The 19884-nt window shown below is 40.3% G+C and overlaps 1 protein-coding gene across 2 annotated transcripts in view; it reads right to left on the reverse strand.

Moving 5' to 3' along the window:
• Positions 1-3007: 3007 nt before the first annotated feature.
• LOC115220915 (coiled-coil domain-containing protein 113-like) overlaps positions 3008-19884 on the reverse strand; it is a 52066-nt gene continuing 35189 nt past the window's right edge. For both annotated transcript variants that reach the window (XM_029791115.2, XM_036510273.1), the window contains exons 6-8: positions 19204-19311; positions 12266-12421; positions 3008-3757 (exon numbers count right to left, since the gene is read on the reverse strand). In XM_029791115.2, coding sequence (XP_029646975.2) covers positions 3689-3757; positions 12266-12421; positions 19204-19311 — 333 coding nt within the window. In that variant the 3' untranslated portion in view covers positions 3008-3688. The remainder of the gene's footprint in view (positions 3758-12265; positions 12422-19203; positions 19312-19884) is intronic.

Here is a 19884-nt window from a genome sequence, read left to right on the forward strand (position 1 = left end):
TTATTTCTCCAAGCCAACCTGGAGGTGGGGGAGGAGTTGCAGTCCTACTCAGAAAAAAATCTAGGTTTAAAGAACTGTCTTTGTAGGGCTGGAGAGCAGGTTGATCGTCTTAGATGTGACGCACAACCGTGATTTTATGTCGAACAACAGTTGTCGCATCTGAGAAGAGTACAACTGTCAACCGAGTCTATAATTAAGATTGTTCCGTCGTCTTCCCTCAATAGGGAAGAACAGGCTTGTTTCCGCTGCGTAGTAGCTACTGCAAAGGAGGTAGTGTGGAAAACGAGAGTGAAAGGGATTGTGACAGGCACCTTCAACTCCAGCCGTGGATTGGTGAACTTTTTCCTTTTCCATATGAAAAGGAAAATAAGGAAAGAGAGGAGATACCTGTCGCACGGAATATTTCGGAAAAGATGGACGACTTTAGCAAGAGTGTTGAGAGTAAATGAACCTATTTAAGCGACAAGTTAAAGAGTCTACCTAAGGATTCAGTGTTGGAATGTGGTTTGTGGGGTTGGCCACATGCCTCACTTCATACTTATTTTTTTCATTCATTTTTGTTTTTCGTCCGAATTTTATACTTATTTGTCATCAATTTTATGTTCCATTCGTCCCCCGATCCTTTGTCTGTTCTTGTATCGTCCACTCTGTGTTTTGACCACAGCTTCAACTCGTCATAGTTCACGACTGGGGTAGGACATCATACACCCCCCCACTCCTAATGGGTCTATGTTTGCCCCGAACCAGTCCTTTAATTTAGCATATCTTTCCTTGTCTATTAGTATACATTTAGTGTTTCCTGTATATTCCTCAATTTCATTCTAATCACCATTTTGAACCCTGCTGGTTTTTTCGTTCCATTGCCGTGCTTTTTGTGTACGTCATAATATACGCTTTGTTTTTACGGACCCTTTTGAGGGACTCTGCGTTATGCTAATCCGTGTCTGTCTGTCTACCTGGATAACTCGGACTATCTGGGGCGGTTTCCTTTTTTCTTTTTGGTATAACTAACTCGAGCTAGTTATGCGGTATACAAAAATATTGCTAAAAAAAACTCAAGCCACATAATGATGATGAATTCGTGAAAGAATCTATCCTTACTGCTGTTGAGAATTATGCCCAGAAAAACACTTACTTTGTTTGGAAATACCAGCTTATTAAGAAGAACTGCTGTTTCTGATCGTATTAACGATATTAAAAATTCTCTACACCAACAACACTGAACACCTTTTTGATTTCCATGTGTCTAACACACGTGGACATGCCTACAAAGTCAGAAAACAACACAGCTCCCATGACTTTCGGAAACATTTTTTCACGCTCAGAGTTGCTGAAGCATGGAATAAACTGCCTGCGTCAGTTGTTGACTGCCATGACACTGCATCCTTTAAGGCCTTCATGCTTTCCGAAATCCGCCGAAACTACACCTGATTATATATACACTTTAGATGAGTTGTAGTGCACCTGAGCACTGTACACAATTATTATTATTATTATTATATTATTATTATTATCTGATTCAGCAGAATTCGTATTGTAGTCATTTTTTATTGATGATACGACTGATCTGTCCAATTACTGCTCAGATGGCAATATTTATACGTGGAATAACTGCAAAATTCAACGTTTGGGAAGAATTTCTTGCCTTGAAATTAACTAGAGGTGAAGATTTATTTCAAATTAAAGGATTTTGATTTACTGCATGAAAAAATGAAAAATTTAGCATATGGAAAAAATTTCAAAATTAAATTCGGTCTGTGGTTGACTTATGATTTCTCCAACATTAGGATAGTTACATTTTGAAAAACATAGAATACCTAATCTCTCTATATATAAAGCTGAAGTTGTCTGTGTATGGCAGGTTTGGTAGCCTTCAACTAACACTATCTCCTCTGAGACCCTGCGGCGCAAGTTGACCAAATTTGAGAGTATCATAGAAGAATGCTTGCTCTTCCTTTCGGAGAAGAAAAAATTCGGATCTTTTCGCTTTGACCGGCAGATTTTTAAAATAATTTCTTTGTAACTAAACATTTTAAAACTTCGTATACTGGTAGAATGTGTTTATAAAACATCTTTTTCTCTTGGCTTTCTTGAGAAAATTCTGTAGTTTGTAAGCTATTTGTTGTTTAATTTCTTGCATTTCGTCAATTTCAACCAATCAATGACGTCTATTGAGGTGAATTCAAATTGCCAAAGCCTTTTCTGAGACACCAGATGGTACCATGACATTAAATTCATGGTCCTTCTCATATGATTATGTAAATTGTGAAATTTATAATAAAAATTTAAATTTCATAATATATGATAAAAATCTAAAATTTTACTGTTTACCAGAATATAATGTTGAATTTTGAAAGAAGCTTGCTTCCCAACCTGATGGTTCTGGGTTCAGTTCCACTGTATGGCACCTTGGGTAAGTGTCTACTACTACAGCGTTGGGCCGACCAAAGCCTTGTGAGTGGATTTAGTAAATGGAAACTGAAAGAAGCCTGTTGTATATATGTGTGTGTGTGTATTTATGTTTGTCTGTCTGTGTTTGTCCCTCTGCCATCTCTTGACAACCGATGTTGGTGTGTTTACATCCCCGTAACTTAGTGGTTCAGCAAAAGAGACCAATAGAATAAGTACTAGGCTAACACAGAATGAATCCTGGGGTTGATTTCTTCGACTGAAATCCTTTGAGGTGGTGCTCAAGTAAATGACTGAAACAAGTAAAAGAATAAAAGAATAAATTGTATAGTAATTATCCTTTTTGATACCAACCCCTTTGTGCCATCCATAGTTCTGTGATACAAGCTTCCAGTCTTAAAATGATTTAACCCTTTCGTTACTGTATTTATTTTGAGATGCTCCATGTTTCTTTCAATTACTTTAAATATTACAAAGAATTTAGTAAAATAACTTAGTTATCATTAAGCTAGTATTGGGAACATAAATTGTGACTAAGGTTTGGTGGAAGATTTTCATTCAAAATTTTTGAAAACAAGACATTTGTACTCAGGGCCAGAGCCGGTTTCAGCCAGGTTGGTAACGAAAGGGTTAAGTTCAAACTTTCCATCAAAATTTCTTGTTTGATTATCTTCCAAACACCAGTTTCATAAGGACAAAGTTCTTTTGTTAAATTCTTCATTATTTCTAAAGTCAGTTGAAACAAAATCTGTGTATTTTGAAAGAAATATGGTAACAAAAGAGTTAATTTCTATGAAAAGGCCACATCCTAATTTGGGAATGAATTCAAGTTCTTCTTCCTTTCCTTTCTCGGATCCTCAACCCCTCACAGAGTGTGCCATTGTGGAATACAGCATCTCTTGGATTATAAAGAGATGTAAACTGAACATCATAAGAGATTTTATCCCTCCCTCCACCGATTCTTCAACACATGACTCTTCAATACATAATAATTAATAAGAAATTATTACAAATACGGGCAATTAATTAGTCTGCCAGAGTAAGCAAACTGACAACCTCATGTTCCCAAGCAGTCAAAGAATTTCAATAAATTCTTAAGCAAGATTTGAAAGCTGTTCATCATAATATTGAGGGAATGGAGCAGGTAAAATGCTTGTATATGCTTCTGAAGCTAATGATGTACACTCTACTAAAATGCCACACTTTGGCACACACACAAACACACTTAGAAAGTCTGTTATGTCCATTTGATTATACAAAAGGATTGTCTTGGTTCTCTTCATCTGTGAATTTGTTGAGAGGATTTCTTCAGTGCCAGCCATTTCTTTTGGTGAGAATCGTAACTCATCTGTAAGTCAAAATATAGAAATAAAAAAATAAGTGAAATTGGACATAAATATCATCATCATCATCATCATTTAACATCTGTTTTCCATGCCGGCATGGGTTGGACAATTTGTCATGAGCTGGCAAGCCAGAAAAGTTCAGCAAGCTTCAATTGTCTATTTTGGCATGGTTTCTAGAGCTGGATGCCCTTCCTAACACCAACCACTTTACAGAGGGTGCTGGGTTCTTTTTATGTGACACCAGCACAAGTGCTTTACATGTGACACTGGCACAGGTGCATCTTATGTGGCACTAGCATTGGAGCTTTTTACATGGCGCCAGCACAGCATATATATCATCATCATCGTTTAACGTCCGTTTTCCATGCTAGCACGGGTTGGACGGTTCAACCAGGGTCTGGGAAGCCAGGAGACTGCACCAGGCTCCAGTCTGATCTGGCAGTGTTTCTACAGCTGGATGCCCTTCCTAACGCCAACAGCTCCGTGAGTGTAGTGGGTGCTTTTTACGTGCCACTGGCACAGAAGCCAGTCAAGGCAGCGCTGGCATCGGCCACGTTCGGATGGTGCTTTTTATGTGCCACCAGCACATATATATATATACACATGCACACACACACAGATATACACTGTACTAGTGCCATATCAAAAGTAACCATATATTGGCCTTCTCACCTAGCCAGTGGTGTAATGTCATTTGATGGCTAAAACAATGCAAAGTGCATTGTGAATAGTGATGTGTAACAGCATCTGATAGCCTGGTCAGTCATGTGGTATATATATATATATATACCACATGACTGACCAGGCTATCAGTCATCCTCGGAGGAATTTGAACTCAGAACGTCGCAACAGGTAAAATACTGCTAAGCATTTCATCCTGTGTACTAAAGATTCTGCCAGCTCTCCACCTTATTAATAACTATTATTATGGTTTCAGCATAGCCTTACTGGTACTTGTGCCCCGTGCTAGCAGGGTGCTAAGAGCACCATCTGAGCATGATCATTGCCAGAGTGGCTAACTGGCTTCCGTGCCGGTGGCAAGTAAAAGGCACCATTCGAGCACGATCGTTACTGGCACGTGTAAAAACATTCAAGAAAGGTCGTTGCCAGTACCACCTGACTGGCCCTGTGCTGGTGGCACATAAAAGCACCCAATACACTCTCAGAGTGGTTGGCGTTAGGAAGAGCATCCAACTGTAGAAACTCTGACAGATCAAAATTGGAGCCTGGTGCTGCCATCCGGTTCGCCAGCCCTCAGTCAAATCATCCAACCCATGCTAGCATGGAAAGCGGATGTTAAACGATGATAATGATGATGATGTTTCAAATTTTGGCACAAAGCTAGCAATTTCAGAGTAGGGGGTATGTTGATTACATCGACCCCCCAGTGCTCAACTTGTACTTATTTTATTGTCCCTGAAAGAATGAAAGCCAAAGTCAACTTTGGGTGAATTTGAACACTGAACATAAAGGCAACAAAAATCGCATGAAACACTTTGCCTGGCATGCTAACGATTCTGCCAGTTTGCCACCTTAATAATAGTAATAATAATAATGATGATGACGATGACGACGACGACGACGGTGCAAGGCCTGAAATTTGGGGAGGGGGGGGTTAGTCGATTATATCAACCCAATGTTTCACTGCTACTTAATTTATTGACCCTGAAAGGATGAAAGGGGAAGTCAACCTCAGCAGAATTTGAACTCAGAGTGTAAAGACACACAGAATGCCATGAGGCATTTCATTAGGTGTGCTAACAATTCTGCCAGCTTGCTACCTTAATAATAATACTAATAATAATAATAATAATAATCATCCTTTCTACTATAGTCACAAAGCCTGAAATTTTGGGGGAGGGGACTAGTCGATTACATTGACCCTGAAAGAATGAAAGGCAAAGTCGACCTTGGTGAAATTTGAACTCGGAGCATTAAAACGGACGAAATGCCAGCAAGCATTTTGTCAGCCATGCTATCAATTCTGGCAGTTGACTGCCTTAATAACGATGATAATAATAGCAGGATTACGGATCTCACTATAGCTTCTAAAAATAAATGACAATCATGTCAAACTGTTTTAGATGCATTCATTATATGCAGATCATATCTCTAATACCACCCTCATAATAAATAGGTCACTTCCTTTTTCCCCATACCCCAACCATTAACCTGATAATGTTGCTCTTATTCTGGTTTGTGACTCAACTACAAAATAAAATTTATGCTTGTTATCAATTCAATAGACTAAAGCAGGTGTTGTGACCCATGGTAGCTGAATGGTGTTTACTTGTTAACGCTGTGTTGTTGTTGTTCTCCATATAAAACCAAATCACAATATTTAGTTTTCAGTCGTCACAAAGTTTACTGACACCTGTTAAGCTGAATGTCAGGGGTGTTGTTATGTATTTGTGAACCTGTGGAAGAGGTAGACCCAGGAAGACCTGGGATGACATAGTGAAGCATGACCTTCGAACATTGGGCTTCACCGAGGCAATGACTAGTGACTGGGACCTTTGGAAATATGCTGTGCTTGAGAAAACTCAGCAAGCCCAAGTGAGACCATAACTTCGTGGCCTATGCCAGGGGTGTAACCAGCCCAGTTATGCATACCTTTCCTTCATTGTTGAGGCAAGTGAAATTGAAATCGAAATCAAATTCAATGACTGGTATCCGTGCAAGTGGAGCACTAAGAGTACCATACAAGTGTGATCGTTGCCAGAGCAACAAACTGGCCTCTGTGCTGGTGGCATGTAAAAAGCACCATTCGAGCATGATCGTTACCTGTGTCACCTTCCTGGCACTTGTGCTGGTGGCATGTGAAAAAAGATTCAAGCGAACCCACTGCCAGTGCTACTGGACTTGTTCCTGTGCAGGTGACACATAAGAAGCACCATTTGAGCGTGGTTGTTGCCAGTACTGACTGGCCCTCATGCCGGTGGCACATAAAAGCACCCACTACACTCTCAGAGTGGTTGGTGTTAGGAAGGGCATCCAGCTGTAGAAACTCTGCCAGATCAGATTGGAGTCTGGTGCAGCCATCTGGTTCGCCAGACCTCAGTCAAATGGTCCAACCCATGCATTTCCAAATTTGAAAGGCGGACGTTAAACGATGATTTTAGAGAGACGACTGCATTGGTATGGTCATGTATTGCATATGGATGATGATAGTTGTGTGAAAAAGTGTCACACACTTAACAGTGGAGGGAACATATGGAAGAGGTAGACCCAAGAAGACTTTTGATGAAGTGTTGAAATGTGACCTTCACATGTTGGGCCTCACTGAGGCAATGACAAGTAACCGAAACCTTTGGAGATATGCTGTATTTGAGAAGACCCAGCAAGCCATGTGAGACCATAACTGTGGCCCATGCCAGTGCAGCATAACCGACCCATTTAAGAGTACCCTTCAATCATTGGACAATAAACTGTGCTTGCAAAGACCTGTTGAGCAAGTGAAGTCTTCGTCATGGCTGATGATAGTACCGTCTGACTAGTCCCATGCTAGTGGCACGTAAAAAGCACAATTCGAACATGGTTGTTGGCAGTGTTGCCTGGCTGGCTCCTGTGCTGGTGGCATGTAAAAAGCACCATTCAAGCATGGCCAATGTCAGTACTACCCGAATGGCACTCATGCTGGTGGCACGTAAAAAGCACCCACTACACTCTCGGAGTGATTGGCATTAGGAAAGACATCTAGAAACATTGCCAGATCGGATTGGTGCCTGGTGCAGCCTTCTGGCTCACCAGCCCTCAGTCAAACCGTGAAACCCATCCAAGCATGGAAAACGGATGTTAAACGATGATGATGATGATGATGATGCTCGAGAAACATGGAAACAACTACATTGGAAAAGAACCAACCCCTGTTTTCTACCAGCACCTTTTACATTACCACAATGGCTCTATAGGTAGAATTATCTTGTCTACACATGCCTCTGATGCCATACTGAGTCAAGACACTGAGTCTACCTGTGTACATGAATACAAACCCAGCCTCAATTTCAAGTCCAAACGGGGTAACACCCCCCCCCCCGTTCCTTACAAAAATAACTCATCTTAACACCTTCTCGTTTTCCGGGGTTTTTTTTCTCTTTTTTACTTGATTATTTTTCAACGTATTTTTCTATTTATCTACATCTCGGTGCTATTCATGTAAGTGGGGAGGGTGAATTCATTTACAGAGAAAAAAAACTATTTCAATTACCTACTTTTAACTCAACCAAGTATTTAATTATATTTAATTAGTTGCAATATTATTCCATTTATTGTTAATTATTTTTGCTTTTTTAATGTCCGCGAACTTGCCACTTGGATTATCATCCTAGTTATTTTCATTATTGTTAATATCCTCGTATTTACTGGTATTAGTAGTACATAGACATACAGTCATATTACTAGCATCACCATGACTACTACTACTACTACCACCACCACTTCTACTACTGCAATTACTACTAGTACTGGCACTTCTGCCACCAACACTGCTACTACAACAACAACAACAGGTACCACTACTGCTACCATGACCACAACTACTACTACTACTACACCTCCCTCACAATCCCCTGGGGTAATACCTTTTCTATTTTGTCTACGGACGCCATAAAAAAATGTTTATATTAGGTTGTCCCAAAAGTTCGTAAACACTTGCAAAAATTGAATTTTTACTCGCCAAGTACTAACAAAAACAACAAAAATTATTCCTCAAAATAAAGACCATTATTTTCCAAGACTTCTACGAACTTTTGGGACAACCTTATATTTTGTGAGAGGCAAGCATCTCCTGTTAGGCTTTCATCATATTTGATGGGTGAACCATCACCTATTGGCATAACTGCAGACAGATGCTGGACATACTCACAAGGAATGGGGATCAGAATATAAATGAGATGGTTGAGTAAAAGAAAAGAGAGCCATGGATGGTGGAAAGTGCCAGGGCATACCCTTGAGGTTTAAATGCCAATATAGATGGCAGGATATTGTGAAGGGAGTGTCATTAAAGAGTGCGAGTAAGTGGTGAAAGACCTGGGTATATACAGAGTTGGAAGGGCTACCGGATAGCAATGATACAGAGGTGTGAGGACAGGATTGTGCAGTGAGAGCTAGGCATAGTGTATTTTTTTATTTATGCGCCCTTTTCAAGCCTAGCCAGACTTATGTGCCTGTTTTCCCGGTTTCTGTGGTGTATGTGTTCCCCTCAGCTGGATGGGACGCCAGCCCATCGCAGCGTTCCTCAAGAAACAGGAAGAGAGAGTGAGAGAAAGTTGTGGCGAAAGAGTACAACAGGGGTCACCACCACCCCCTGCCGGAGCCTCTTGGGGCTTTTAGGTGTTTTCGCCCAATAAACACACAACGCCCAGTCTGGGAATCGAAAATGCAATCTTCCGACCGCGAGTCCGCTGCCCTAACCACTGGGCCATTGTGCCGCCTTAGGCATAGTGTATGAAGGAGGAAATGTGAGAAAGAGACGTAGATTGGTTTGTTGAGGTAGGGTGAGGGAAAAGTTTTCTTACGTGTGGGTGGAACATGCAGGTCAGGGGGGTGGGCTAGGGGCTAGCAGACAGTAATAATAGAGTGAGGGGTAGAACACACAGGGAGCAAGCAGAGAGCAATGATACAAGAGGACAGGATTGGGGCGTGGGAAGTAATCAGGGTACATGAAGTGAAAATGTAAGGAAGAAAAGAGATTTCGAGATGTAGTTTGGTTTGTTGTGGTGGGGTGTGAGAAGGTTTCTTGTTTGTTTCTAAATGGCTAAATTGTGTTGTCCATATGACAAATGCTTAACCCTTTAGCATTTAAACCAGTCATATCTGGCCAAAATATTCTATTTGTTTTATGTTTATACTGGCCAGATCTGGTCCCTCAAACCTACCCCACAATGTCATATTTGCCGACGATATCAAACTGGTCGCTCCTCGCGGTGATATAGAGGATCTTCGTCGATGCCTCCACCAAATTTGGAAGTGGTCTAACAAATGGGACCTGTGTCTGAACGTGTCAAAGTGCTGTCATCTGTCTGTTGGCTCTCCTCCTGCAACTCAACTTGATTTCGAGCCAGGTCGTCTGCTGCTGGAGAGGACCGATCAGGTAAAGGACCTGGGTATCTTGGTGGATTCCTCCTTTTCGCCTTCGGCCCAGTGCGTCCATGCTGCCAACAAAGCACGCGGAATTCTGTTCTTGATTCGACGGTCATTCGGAATGCTCACAGCAGCCATATTCCTACCACTCTATGTCACGCTGGTGAGACCCATATTGGAGTACAGGATTCAAGCCTCTTCTGCTTATCTCCTCAAAGACATACAGCATCTCGAAAGAGTCCAGAAGCTGGCTACCCGCATGGTTCATGGTCTCAAAAATTTGTCCTACGAAGAAAGGCTGAGGACGCTCGACCTTTACTCTCTTGAAAAACGACGACGCCGTGGTGATCTCATTCTCGCCCACAACATCATAAGCGGAAAGTGTAACCTCTCGAAAGAGCTGTTCTTCACTCCTGCTCCAGAGCGTCGGCTGCGGAGTCATTCCGAAAAGCTCTGCCTGCGACGATTTCATCTCAATCGAAGGAGAGGAGCTTTCTCCGTCCGGGTTGCGGATCCGTGGAACAAGCTGCCAGACGAGATGGTGAAGATGCCGACGACCGCTTTGTTCAAAGCCTCCCTTGACCTCAAGTGGCCTGAACTCTTTACATGAACACCACCCTGTACATAACTCCATGTCCCCCTACATGGCCTTGCTATTTGCTTTTGAGCCAAATTAGCTAACTAACTAACATACTAAAAGTAAACAAAATAAAAAAATCTCAAATCTATGTTTTCCAATCCCCTTTCTTGCCTTCACTGCCCTGTACCCTGTATCGCTGCTCTCCACACCCCCAACACCTACATCCTACTTTCTAACCAGGTTCAATGCTCATATTCTTGTTACTTGTGAGTATACCCTAGCACTACACCATCTCTCTTCTGCTCTCTCTTACACTTTTGCTGTTTCTGATTCTCTCTCTCTCTTTCCTTTTTGTCACTCTGTCTCTCCTCTTGTTTTCCCTCAGCCAAGGTAACCAAGTACCTCCTTTACATCTGCACACTTGCTTCTGGCCTCTTTCTTGTACCCTCCTCTCTCTCTCTCACTGGGTAACCATCCGCCTCCTCTACAGCAAGACACCTATTTCTGCCTCTCTATTTCTCTGTTACACTCTAACCTTTCATCATCTGATACTGCATCACCTCCTCTAATGACCCCCACCACCACCACCACCCTGTTGTGGCAAGACACCTGCTTCTGTCTCTCTGTCACACTCTAACTTTTCATCCTCCGACACAAGTTCCTGTCCTCAAATGCCCCTGACCCTTCTCGTAATTCCTTGTCTTGTGAGTTACTTGGTTACCCTGTCAGTGCTGGTGCCATGTTAAAAGCATCCAATCCCCACTTTAACGTGGTTGGCATTTGGAAGGGCATCCAGCTGTAAAAATCTTGCCAAAGCTAATCTCGCCTGTGCTAGTGCCACGTAAAAAACCCTGAATCCACTCTGTGTAGTGGTTGGTGTTAGGAAGGGCAGCCGGCCATAAAATCCTGCCAAAACAGACACAGTAGCCTAGGGTAGTTTTTCTACCTGGTTGGTTCCTGTCATCCATCCTACCCATGCATGCATGGAAGATGGACATTAAACAATGATGATGATAAGATAATGCTTGATTGCCCCAAATCAACCTGACTAAATAAGTTTTATACTTGACAGAATAATTTGAATGCCAAAGGGTTCAGTTTCAACACACAATTACACCTGGAAAACACTTGTGATGTAATTACATCTCCAATCACATGGTTCCAGGTTCAGTCCCACTGTGTGGCACCTTGGGCAAGTGTCTCTTCTACTATAGCCTTGGGCTGACCAAAACTTTGTGAGTGGATTTGGTAGATGAAAACTGAAAGAAGCCCATTATGAGTATCTGTGTGTTCGTTGTGTTTACATCTCTGTAACCTAGCAGTTCAGCAAAAGAGACCATGAGAATATGTACCAGTTGAATGGTTTCACCAGAGGTGGCAAGCTGGAAAGCTGCACCAGGTTCCAGTCTGATTTGGTTTGGTTTCTACAGTTAGAAGCCCCTCCTAATGCCAACCACCGTACAGGGCTTAACTATGTCAGGGGGTGTACAAGGTTAGTAAAGATATGCTTCATCTATGATGTCATCATCATCATCATCATCGTTTAACGTCCGTTCTCCATGCTAGCATGGGTTGGACGGTTCGACCGGGGTCTGGGAAGCCAGGGGCTGCACCAGGCTCCAGTCTGATCTGGCAGAGTATCTACAGCTGGATGCCCTTCCTAACGCCAACCACTCTGCGAGTGTAGTGGGTGCTTTTTATGTGCCACCTGCACAGGTGCCAGGGGGGTCCGGCATCGGCCACGATCGGTTGGAGCTTTTAACGTGCCACCGGCACAGAAGCCAGCCAAGGCAGTGCTGGCAACGGCCTATTCCACTCATTATACTACAGATATAAAAATATTGCTTACTTTAATAATTTCAACTTTTCTCTGCCAAGTTGTCTTCATTTTCTGCAGTTCTCTCAGTTTAGCAGACTCGGTGACGAAATCCATGACAGCTGGAACCTGATAGTCCGATAAATGTTCCTTTAAATTTTCGTTTGTCTTCTCTGCTTGTAGTTTTTGCTGGAATATGAATGACAGCATGATAATAACAACAATAATAAGAACAACTGCAGCAGTCTTTTCTACAATAAGCACAAAGCCTGAAATTTTTAAGAATCCCATACTTTTCCTCTAGGTTGAATTTTCTCATTAGTAGAGACAGAATCCCCTCCAAAAAGGCAAAAATTGCCTGATTCCAATGAATATGTTTGCTGAAACTTGCATCCACCACATAACAACCTCCCACAATTCAAGGCTGGGATTTTTTATCATTTGAGCTTCCCTCCTCTTGGTATGTTCAGTCTAGGACTCTTTACTCTTTTACTTCTTTCAGTCATTTGACTGCGGCCATGCTGGAGCACCGCCTTTAGTCGAGCAAATCGACGCCAGGACTTATTCTTTGTAAGCTTAGTACTTGTTCTATCGGTCTCTTTTGCCGAACTGCTAAGTGATGGGGACATGAACACACCAGCATCAGTTGTCAAGCGATGTTGGGAGGACAAACACACACACACATATATATAGACGACAGGCTTCTTTCAGTTTCCGTCTACCAAATCCACTCACAAGGCTTTGGTCGGCCCGAGGCTATAGTAGAAGACACTTGCCCAAAGTGCCACGCAGTGGGACTGAACCCGGAACCATGTGGTTGGTAAGCAAGCTACTTACCACACAGCCACTCCTGCGCCTATGTTCATTTTTATATTCACAGCTAGCCTTCATATCTGAAGGCCCTTCCACTATTCACTGCCTGGGGCCCAGGTGGATGGCTCAAATAATGGCTGAGCCAAACTTCTACAATACTCGTTCTATAGTAGCATTCTTTTTGTGCACAGAGCATATCTTTCTGCTGGTTTCCGCTGTTTTCTTGTCTTTTTTAAAATAAAAACGCATTCGGTGTTAATGATATTTATTTTGGTTCTTCATTCTCGGAATGATCCCAAGTACACAAAATACAACTTGTGTCTTCACAAATTCATGTCAAACTATAGTGAAGTGTCAAGTATCTAATACAGTGGTTCCCAAAGTGGGTAGTATTGCTCCCCCTCTTGGGGTAGTGGAAAGTTCCAAGGGGGCATTGAAGAAAAGTAGGGCGATAATGGGATAGCAATTCATATAAAAACAATATAAAGGATTCGTTATGTCATGTTTGAGAAGGAGACCCATCAAGCTGAGCTAAATCACAGTCGTGGCAGATACTGGTGTCATGCAAATGTCACCTGTGCCAGTGGAATGTAAAATCACCCATTACACTCTTGGAGTGGTTGGCATTAGGAAGGGCATTCAGACATAGAAACTTTGCTAAATCAGACTGGAACCAGGTGCAGCACCCCAGCTTACCAATTTCATTTATGAAATACAGTTGCTTTGAATTTGCTTCAGAAAGAGGTCTATGTTTGCGATGGCTTGTTGGGGTAGGGACTCTAAGAATGTGGCCTGGGTGACAAGGGAGCAGCAGCCAGAAAAAAAAGTTTGGGAACCACTGGTCTAATGAGTGCATATGCAGAAGGGATTGACCAAATATAGTTACAATAGAGTGGTTGAAATTTTTGCGTCAACAAACACCAAATGACCGTTTAGCCAACCCAATATTTGCACAGAGCAGTTTAAACAAACAGCGTGACACATAACCAGCATTCCCATTCACGTGTCGTAATTATATCCCCTCGTTAAGAAACCCCGAGTTACAGTGTAATGGAAAGTATATTTTGAAAACAAACAAAACACAAGAGATTGTTTACATTTATAAGGTACTAGCAGTATCGCCCGGCGTTGCTCGGGTTTGTAAGGGAAATAACTATATAAGCATTTTTAGAGATGTAAAGTATAATAGCCATCTCAATATGGCTAACCACAAAAGGTGGGGAGTGTTACTGTAGCTTTTTACGTTCTGAGATTTAATAATAATAATTTTTTTAGAGAGTTACTTCCCTTATATATGCTAAAAATGCATTAAAAATGGGAAAAATTGATGGTAAATTTTTTATTAAAATCGTAGACTCATCGTAGACACACGCTAATACCCAGAAGGGCTCGATATGAATCACGACTATGTGATACCCAGTTTTGGTTAAACTGCACCGCAAAATGTGGGAGTAGTTAGGAATCTAAATCGTAGGAGACAGACAGCACACAACCTCACTTTTATATATAAAGAAGATTTTAGCACTAAAACATCTTATGAACAACCATGTTTTGTTTTGTTTTGTTTTATATCTCTTATTATAAAAGGCAGATTTTATCTGCCTCCCTTTGTAACTTATAGAAATCTACAATATAGGATTTCTTCAATTACAATTTACCTAGCATTTTTAAGAGTAGAATGCATCGGGTCATGCCAGGTCCAGTTTTTAAAATTTAAACTCCAATTAAGCAAAATTTACAGAAAACTCACATTCTGGTGTGTATGTCAAATGCTTTTCTTAATGTGGTTTACACCACACGCACATGCACACACACAGTGTGCAACAAATAAAATGAAAGTAAATAGCGACAGAGTGATTTGAGGAAGACTAAACTGAAAGTATTTAAACCACTACTTAAAAATAAAAAAACACAGCAAACAGAAACAAATAAATACATAACAATTTACTCCTCACACAATTTCTTCAATTAGAGTTTACCTAAGATTTTTCAAAGTACTCCATTCGGTCATGCCATAACAAATTTCTTTCAATTTCACCCCCAATTAAGACAAAATTCGAGAAAACTCAATATTTTAACATTTCACTCCGAAAGCATTGATGTACATGTGTGCGTGCGTGAGTGTGTGTGTGTGTGTGTGTGTGTTTGATGGGTTGTGCAACACAGAAAGTGTGGTGTGTAAGTGAAGTGCTTTTGTTAGTGTGTGTAAAGAGACAGACAGAGTGAAAGACAGAAATAACTGAACTTTTTTTATTCACTTTTTGTAGTGAGTGACTGAGAGAGAAAAGAGAGAGAGAGGTTATGTATGTATATATGTATGTATGGCTTCAGTGACACACACACACAAAAACACATACCTACGTACACCTAAAGCACGCACACACACACACACAAGCGGAGCGCGAACTTCAAAATTTTGGTAGTATTAATTTGCGAGCGTACTTCTAAGCGCGTGTAATTGAAATTTTTCACTATGATATCATCACGTGCGAAAAAATTCGAAGGGTTTTGAACAATTGAGATACAGATGTCACGCCTGTATTGAAACCATTGCTAAGCTGCCGTAATTGCTTAATTAAGACTTTGTTTAAATTGAAAGGGGCAAATATGTGACGAGGTTGAAAAAAAATACCCCAGAAAAAAAAATGTACTGCTGGTATTTATATAATTCACTACTATTTTGCTACAATGTCATGAAAAAGAAAAAATTTAGGTATGTAAATCGAATTCGCCACCCCCTTTTCCCCGTTCGCGTTTGTGTAAAAAAAATTATTATTTAAGTTTTAAAAATTATTTACTTTGTTCAAAAAATATTAATATTAATTAATTTTCAAGAATTATTTAATTTTATTCTGTAAAATAGTAATTAATTCATTTATCTGTAAATCCGCGAGGTTGTTACTCAGGCACCTAGAATGGTAACCTTCAACTAACACTATCTCCTCCGAGACCCTGCGGCGCAAGTTGACCAAAATTGAGAGTATGGTAGAAGAAGGGTTGCTCTTCCTTCCGTAGAACATAAAATTCAAATCGGACCATGTTAACACCAAAAATTATTTACATCAAAAAGATGCTTTTTTCTATGAAAATCCCTATTTTTTACGATTTTTTCACTGCTGTGTCGCCACTTTTCGGTGTATTTCGATCAGAAAAATGTTCACAAAATTTTTACTTTTCAAAATTACAATTCCAGCGGGTTGAAACAAACCCGAGCAACATCATTTAACGTCCATTGTCCATGTTGTATGTGCTGGACAGTTTGACCAGGGCTGACAAGCTGGAAGGTTGCACCAGACGCCAGTCTGATTTGGCATGGTTTTCTTTGGCTGGATGCCCTTCCTAACACCAACCACTCCAAGAGTGTAACGGGTGTTTTTACGTGCCACTGGCACGGGTGCCATTTGTGTGACACCAGTATCTGCCATGACTGCGATTTTGCTCAGCTTGATGGGTCTTCTTCTCAAGCATGACATAATGCCAAAGGTCATTGCCTCCATGAGGCCCAACACTTGAAAGGAACTCAACGACTTGGCCTCCGTGAAGCCCAGCGCTTGAATGGATCTTGCCTCTATGAGGCCCAATGCTTGAAAAGAACTCAGCCACTTTGCTTCTGTGAAGCTCAACGCTCAAAAGTTGCTCTTTACGCACCACCAGCACGGGAGCCAGTTACATGACACCACCATCAGCCATGACTACGATTTCACTTGGCTTCGTGGGTCTTCTCAAACACAACATATTGCCAAAGGTCTTGATCACCGGTCATTGCCTCTGCGAGCCTCAAAGTTCAAAGATCATGCTTCACCACCTCGTTCCTCGTCTTCCTGGGTCTACCTCTACCACAGGTTCCCTCCACAGTTAGAGATCGGCACTTCTTCACACCACTGTCCTCATCCATATGCATCACATAACCATACGAGCGCAGTCGTCTCTCTTGCATACCACTTCATAAGTTCTGGGAACGTAAACACCAACACCGGCTGTCAAGGGTGATGGGGGACAAATAAACACAAGGACACACACACACATATATGTTAGAAAAAATGAGGTACTCAGAAATCTGGATGGTTTTATATATACATAATAATAACTAAAATAATATTATAATCCAATTTAAAGTAAAAACTATGCTATTTCCTAATATATAATAAGTGGCCTAAATGGGTATTATACATTAGAATCATATATTTGGCAAAAGTTGGAAAAGATTTAGACAAAACTTTCGATAGAAATAGAAAGTATCAGGAGTGGCTGTGTGGTAAGTAGCTTGCAAACCAACCACATGGTTCCGGGTTCAGTCCCACTGCATGGCATCTTGGGCAAGTGTCTTCTGCTATAGCCCCAGGCCAACCAATGCCTTGTGAGTGGATTTGGTAGACGGAAACTGAAAGAAGCTTGTCGTATATATGTATATATATATATATGTGTGTGTGTGTTCGTCCCCCTAGCATTGCTTGACAACCGATGCTGGTGTGTTTACGTCCCCATCACTTAGCAGTTCGGCAAAAGAGATCGATAGAATAAGTACTGGGCTTACAAAGAATAAGTCCCGGGGTTGATTTGCTCGACTAAAGGCGGTGATCCAGCATGGCCGCAGTCAAATGACTGAAACAAGTAAAAGAGTATATATGTATGTATGTGTGTATCTATGTACATATACATATCTATGTGTACGTGTGTGTGCGCGCATGTATGTATGTATGTATGTATATGTATCTTAATCAACCAACTGTAACTAAGACAATGAAATTCAAATGTGTCAACCAATTGGAATTAGCTTGGGATTGTAAATAATCTCTCCCCTACCCCCCACCCGCCATAAGATTTCCAACCACTGAAATATTATATTAATAATAACGTAAGCATAGCTCGTAACGGCCCATCCCTTATCTCTTGATCTCTGAACTCTATGTATGTACATGCATATATCTTTTGTATGATGTAAAAGGATAAAATCTCTTTATATATGTATTAGTGGATGTTTATGCGCATGTATGTATATGTATATGCATGTGTTTGTTACCTGTGTATATATATATATATATATATATATATATATATGTATGTATGCAGAATAAGACTGAAGTTTCGATTTTGACTGTATGATATATGAATATAATGACATTATTTGTTGAATTAATGTGCTTGCATCTTTCATAAGCATCTGTCTATATATTATGTTATACTATATTATATTATGTTATACTATATTATATTATGTTATACTATATTATATTATACTATATTCTATGTGGTATTTTCCATTTACTATGTATTGTGAATAGCAGAATGCACATAATCTAATATTAGCATTATTAATAATAATATTAATAGTTTTGGTAATGTAATGAACATTGTATATGTACCCATTGATGTGGATGTATATGTATACTCCAGTATATATATTTGATTATCTGTAAACTTATGTGTATGTATATTATTATATATATACTTATATATATGTATATACACTTATGTGTATATACATATTCTTGTGTATGTGTATTTTGTTTCATATTTATATTTGCATTTTTATAATTGTACTTTATAATCTCTGATGAGGCCTTGAGATATATATATAAGTAACTCATTTTTAACTGCATATTACCTCAATACATCTGACTAATATAGGCAAAATGAGATACCTTTATCTACAGGCTGAAACAGCTGTAAGATCCATTTTATGTGTATTTTTCTTATGGTATTATTTACATATTGATGTATATTGTTTTATTGGATTTGGATGTTCCTATTTATGTAGTTAATAAATAATATGAATTGGTAATATCTGTAAGTTGATGATTGAAATGAATTTGTTCCTCCATTTTCTTATTTGTATATATATATATATATATATATATACAACAGGCTTCTTTCAGTTTCCGTCTACCAAATCCACTCACAAGGCTTTGGTCAGGCCGAGGCTATAGTAGAAGGCACTTGCGCAAAGTGCCACGCAGTGGGACTGAACCCAGAACCATGTGGTTGGTGAGCAATAAATTTATTATTTTATATTTCTGCTGATGTTGAAAAACAGATGCACAAACTATTCAACATCAACCCCTATAAATCTCAGCAGATGGAGACAAGATACAAAGAGTCAGGGTTATTAACTGCTCCTTCTTTTCTCCCTACAACAACATGAAAAGGCACCAACATACTTCTGTGACCTGCTCAAATTCAGCATCAATTTTAGCTTGAAGATCTTCTTGGATCTTGATTTCTGTTTCAAGTTTCTTTGATTCTGTCATCAATTCTTGAAGTTTTCTCTGCAAAATATTCATGAGAACAACAAGCAAAATGGCAAGTTAAAAGATAAGAGATGAAAGTATTAACTCTACTGACAAGTGATGTTTGCTGTCACTTCAACATGGCTGTTCAGTACAAACCGACATTACTACTGAGAGGAGGCTTCCTCTAACTGGTTATCGATGCAATCTGCACCTAACATATATTACAAGTAGGGGAGCGAACCCCTATCATCTTTTAACAACTGGACAGGATGATGTGGCATCTAATTAAGTTTTAGTAATTATTTATTATATATTTATAGGGAGACAAACTAGAAGTAGTTGATAGCTTCCGCTACCTTGGAGACCAAGTTAGTAGCGGGGGTGGGTGTGCTGAAAGTGTAACTGCTAGAGTAAGAATAGCCTGGGCAAAGTTTAGGGAGCTCTTACCCCTGCTGGTGACAAAAGGCCTCTCGCTCAGAGTAAAAGGCAGACTTTATGATGCATGTGTACGTACAGCCATGCTACATGGTAGTGAAACATGGGCCGTGACTGCTGAGGATATGCGTAAGCTCGCAAGAAATGAAGCCAGTATGCTCCGATGGATGTGTA

Source organism: Octopus sinensis, linkage group LG17, assembly GCF_006345805.1.
Source record: "Octopus sinensis linkage group LG17, ASM634580v1, whole genome shotgun sequence".
Classification (NCBI taxonomy): Eukaryota; Metazoa; Mollusca; class Cephalopoda; order Octopoda; family Octopodidae; genus Octopus; species Octopus sinensis.